The sequence below is a fragment of the Sipha flava genome, unplaced genomic scaffold (genome assembly GCF_003268045.1).
Source record: "Sipha flava isolate LNK unplaced genomic scaffold, YSA_version1 17001_pilon_pilon, whole genome shotgun sequence".
Classification (NCBI taxonomy): Eukaryota; Metazoa; Arthropoda; class Insecta; order Hemiptera; family Aphididae; genus Sipha; species Sipha flava.
This window is the reverse complement of record NW_020271883.1, coordinates 1-5,927: the sequence shown is the minus strand read 5'-3', so window position 1 is coordinate 5,927 and position 5,927 is coordinate 1. Positions and strand designations below refer to the sequence as shown.

Genomic DNA, 5,927 nt, shown 5'->3' with positions numbered 1-5,927 from the left:
TTACCAAATTTAAAAATTTTCCACTTTGATTAGATTTACCTATATTAAAAACAATTTCGTCAGTTCCACGAAAAGCACTGTTCTCCATTGCTAGATGCATAATTATGTCAATTATTGTTTTCAATACTAATCTCCAATGATTTTCTTCTAATTTTATTGCATTTTGTAACTCTATATCAATTCCTTTACCTTCACAAATTGACATTTCAAGCATTTTCCATGAACAAAAATACTTTTTATGAATATTAGAATTTTCATGTTCTGATATTCTTTCTGATACTTTCTTCCAATTAATAAACCCATCTAATGCTAATTTTGATATATTTTTGTCGTTTGAATTTAATAACAATTTGCATGGTACACAAAATAATGCATTTTTTGATTTGGAGTAGCTAAGCCAAGTTCATCGACATTGATTTCCATTTACAAGATTTTTGAAAAACCAAGAAACATTAACAGAACGCCCTTCTCTTTCAGATCTAGTAAGATTCAATTTTTCAATATAGTTCATTCTCATTCTAACAATATGAGTTCTTTGAGAATCTATTATTTTTTCAGGCCATGTACCACAATCTTTGAAATCCAAAGTTTCATTTCCACTTAATTTCAATGATATAAATTCGGACACATTTAGATTTTGATCTTTTTCATGATCAGAATTTATTTCCTCAACAATTACTCCAGAACTACATTTCTCAGTATTCTCATCCTCTTCAACATCTGTCCCATTCTCTTCATTTTCTATAAAATATTAGATATTTATAATAAATCCAGGTATAGGCCCTTGTAAAAAAATTATAATGCCGCAATTGTAATTAAATATTATCAATACTCGGCAAAAACGCCGTAAACATACTTGCTAAGAAATATTTCCGTATGTCTCTTAGTGTATATAATATTAATATCATATACAGCGGTTTTACTTAGCACTTTACTCATAATCTATATTTATGGCATTGTTGTTTAGGAAACATGTCGTAATAATGCCGTGTCTAATAAATTAATTTTAAATTACTGATAAATGATAATGTTTGGGATTTCATTGTTGTATACTGTTACTCACCACACACATATTTGGTTCACTTATCTATATTATTTTAATATTTTAGTGATCAGGACATTTTCGTATGCTAGGTAAAAAAACTGTAACTGGAATTACGGCGTTTTTGCTTAGTAAACAATTCTAAATAATTTATAGCGTTCTTAGTATAAATATCAAAATCAGAATATCTCGATGAAATAAAATTGAACAGTTCCATTGCATTTGTTAGGTATTTTTTTAATAGAAATTATGTATTTTAGTTTGAAAAATATTATATTTATGAAAATAGAACAACCAATAATTACAAAACATTAAAATCAATTTTACTCAAAATGTCATGTAGAAAACTTACAGCATTCTTCCTTAACAGGGCAGTATTTTACTGTATTATTTCAATAAAATAAATTTAATTTAATTTTTTTTTATTAAATAAAAATTAATTCACAAAGTTTTCCGAAATCTATTATTTTAAAAGTTATACCTGTTTCATACTTGTGGTTAGGTATAAAATTCTAAAATAATACTTATATTGAGAGTAATAAAATATTATAATATTAAATCACGTCATTAATTATTATAAAACTATATGGTTCTAATAATTATAATATAGAATAATAATTATAAATAGTTTCTAACCTGCGCTACATTGTGTATTATTATTACCCAGCCAATTATGAAAATACGCCGAAGTTCGCTCATTTTCTTTTTTTTTTTCGAGAGCTTTTTTCCGGAACTCGCAACCTGATAATTTTTTTTTTTTAGACTGTTCCATAACAAAAAAATTATACAATAACTTGTAAGGTACACTTAAATAAATATTTAGTTAAATATGAACATTCCCTTTTCACATAATCATACACATTTATTAAATATCGTCCACTGAATAGTGAAGTGAACGCTAAACACTGTTATAATAAATAAGTACAACTGTTAAATAGCAGAAAATACACACACATGAATACGCAATGTTTTGTTGTCGGCTTATCATTGTCCAATTAGTTCGTCTACGACTAACCGATACAAGTATACAACATTGGTTTATATTAATTGCAGAGTGGCCCGGTTGTGTTTTTGGCTATTTTTAGCAAAATGATAAAATCAATAATATAATATGATATGAAATTACAAATATCTTATCTTAATCTTTACCAGTGTGACTATTATGAATTAAAACTATTTAATTTGAAATACTCATGTAATGCAATACAAAAGATTCAATTTGTTTTTTAAAAAAATTAAAATGTAATAAAAATGATAAGTTAAAAATTTAAAATTTGCGCCCCTCTAAAATTAGCACCCGGGGCATGGGCCCCGTATCGCCCCCCCCCTAGATCCGGTACTGGTGGTGGGCCACAGTAAAATAATTTAATGCTAATATTATGTAATATCGGTTTTATCGGTTTGCGTAATCGGATTAATTTTAGTATCGGTTTTATATCGATACCATATATCGGTTTATCGGGTATCGGTAAAAAGTAGTATCGACCCATCCTTAGAATTTTTATTTCTCTTTTGGTACTATTTGCATCAAATTTCTGCATTACTTCCGGAACAAAAGCATTTTTGTCGTGTTTATTGACTTGTGCATACGCGTATGGGCGTTGGAACATTCATAAGAATTTTGGTACCTAGCCATAATATAAATATTAAATATTACCTGCATTTCGAACGATTATCAGCCAATTAGAAATATTGACTACGGAAATTAAATAATAGTGAATTGTAATAATTACAATTATTATTAAGTATAAATCATATCGTAATAAGTGGGCTGGAACAAGTTGAGGCACTATAAACTCTTGATATGTTTTTCGTACCTAGTGTCATGAAATTAATTTCAAGCTTAGAAATACATTGAATAGCCCAATAAAAACATGCAAATGCAACATCATCAGTCTATAATACGATTCATCACTTTTTTCGTTCATAAATAAATCATAAATACTCATAAAAAAAATAAAAAAAAACGTTAAGCGTTTTATATGAAACTCTCAGGAATAGTAGATAGGGACATCTATAATCTAATATTGTAGGTTTCAATTCGATCGCATTACTTTAAACACTAATGAGTAATGACAAATTGTTTGAGGCTATATCAGCCATATTGATACTTCAATTTTTACATTGTAATACACTGTTTATAATGTCTATTGATCTCAGAATCAATAATTAAAATATTATATTATGGTTCAAATCGTCGTTGTGTTATTCTATTTAAATAATCTAGTTAGCCTATTCAATGGGCTCACTACAGCCCTAACCTTTGAACATGACATTGTGTACATAATATTTACTAACCGCTACCCCATTTTAGAAATCCTTAACTATTGAAAGACTAAATTTACAGTCCCAAAAAGATTTCTTATCACAATTTTAAAAATGATGATAATGAATAGGCATATAACCATGGTTCGGGTTTCCATGTGCTACCAATAATATTGCAGACAAAATAATGAGGTTATGTATTATTATTTTCTTATTTACATACAAAAATTAGAAATCCAAACCGTTCAACATCACGGTGGTTTTCGTAAGCCATACATAATAATTATCTACCTAGTATGTTTATTTTTTTTTTTTTTTAATAAAGCTGTTTAATTTCTAGGGTAGTTACAACTTGCAATACTGAAAAAAATGCATCGACAAAAAAAAAGAAAAATTTTTGGAAGCACAATGTATTTGAAACCAACTATTTTTTCTGGTAAAATTAGTAATAAATACTGCTACTTACCCATGGGATGCTTTGCCCCTACCTGACTTAAGGTATTTGAATTTCAAAATAAATTTATTAAATTTTGGTGACAATATTGAAAATTGTGTTTATGATGTACAAATTTTCAATAAATAATCTTAAATTTTTTAATATTTAATAAACTGATTGGTGATTCCTTCTTTCAAAATTTAAAATCAATTAAGAATAACTGTTTTTATTATATCTATGCAATATTATCAACAAACATTCAATCAATACCGGTACATTTTTTTTAAATTATTAATCATCTCTTATCTGTAATCTGTGTATGTTATTACTTAAACATAATTTTTAGCTTATTAGAAGAAGGTATTACCAATACAAACTGAAATAAACTCATTATCAAAAACAATATTTGTTAATTTAGAATAAACTAAGTACTGAACTATGACGTCCTGGCACCACAGTATATGCACCAATGTGTTAGTTCTGAATTCATGGCAATCTGAACAAATATTAAAAGCGATACATTAAAAATACTTTACATTTTTTAAAAACATAGAAATTCTTCATTTATTTTGTTTAAAATTGGATAAATCTTTTGTGTTTAATATAATAATTATTATTAAGATACACCATGTTAAATATACATTACATTAAATAATAATAATATCACTACATTAAATATTTATTTTGCTATTTATAAGGTATAACTCATTATTCTGATATACAAACGTAAATTAAATAACCCATCTTTTTGAGAGAATGCCACATCCGCATGTGTTGTCTTCGTCTGACATACGTATGTTATCTGCCATCTGCTCGATTTCAACTTGAGCATTCAAAGATGTGTTATTTTTAATTATTTAGACATGATAATTTAACTTTTAATACGTTTATTTTACAATTCAAAGTGTTTAACAAAATTCTGATTCTAAGTGATGTGAAGTTGCTTGGTAGTTCGATGACTAGAACTCATCTGATTTGTGGTCTTTTCCATCATCCTTTTATATTGCTCCACTGACATTATAGGACTTGTTAATTTGGCAATATCCAGCGATAGGCCTTGTTAGTTTGACCTAGTTCATTATTCTTAGAATATGGGTTACAGATCAACTATTACATAATATAATAAAATAATAATATAATGATGACCATGCTGTCTACGCAATACATATAAAATTGTGTTATATAATCAAAAAACATTTTCTATTAATATATGGTAGCCCATTACACGTACAACATAGTAAGTTCGCGTTTAACTACTATACATAGTCATAATTCCATGTAAGATAACATAAGGAATAAACAGAGGGATAGAGCAATTTTTATTGATATTAATGATATTAAATGTTTGACATTAGTTACAAATTCACTTTGAAGTGTATTCGCATCCAGAGAGAACCACGTGGAGGTTGTCAAACTTTCTCTCCGCACCTAGTAAATAAACTTACTACAACAGGTGGGATCACGAAGGACCTGGACCACACAGGTCGGACCACATAGGTTGGACCTCATAGGTCAAATCAGTTAAATTAATGCCAATAATTAAAAATTATTTGCATAATTGATTTTACAAATGCAAAACAAAAAATGGAAAATACTCCTACAGAAGTAATAGCATTACGCTAGTTCTCATTAAACAAATCATTAATGAAATTACACAAATTCAATACAATACTAATATTTAAAATAATACATTTACACATAGTATATAAATATGGATGAAACTTTTCATGTCTCCACTTTTGTTTTCTAGGTGTTGATCATTGGTTTTTTTGGCACAAAAGACATTTGAAATCACTTTGTTCATAGTCTGCTGTTGTGTCTAATTTATCCTCATCAGGAATACAATTAAATACCATCCAACGATTGCAGTCCGTGCATTCAACCCATTCAACACCTTTTTTGCCACACATAACTCTGTGAGAATAAGCATTCCTGCCACAATAAAAGCAGATGTCTCTCATAAAATCAGAATTTTCCAACAAATATGTCTTGAGATACTGCCTGTATCCCATAGGGTCAAAAAATGTATCGAAACAATCTCCGTTCATCAACGTAATGGCATAATATAATATGTACACTTCACAATTATATGAATCTTTTTGTAACGGAATATTTAGTAGTTTATGAGGGCTCAAAGTCAATTTTGGAAACCATCGATGTTCACCATACGAACAGTAAGTTTTA

General features: G+C 28.0%; 1 protein-coding gene across 1 annotated transcript; it reads right to left on the bottom strand.

The window, feature by feature from the left end:
• Positions 1 to 39: 39 nt before the first annotated feature.
• Positions 40 to 5,755, bottom strand: LOC112679874 (the record flags this gene model as incomplete). Its single annotated transcript, XM_025549810.1, has 3 exons — positions 5,539 to 5,755; positions 444 to 741; positions 40 to 392 (listed from the first exon to the last, which is right to left on the bottom strand). Coding segments are annotated over exons 1-3 (868 nt in total), but the record flags the coding sequence as incomplete, so codon positions are not given.
• Positions 5,756 to 5,927: the final 172 nt, after the last annotated feature.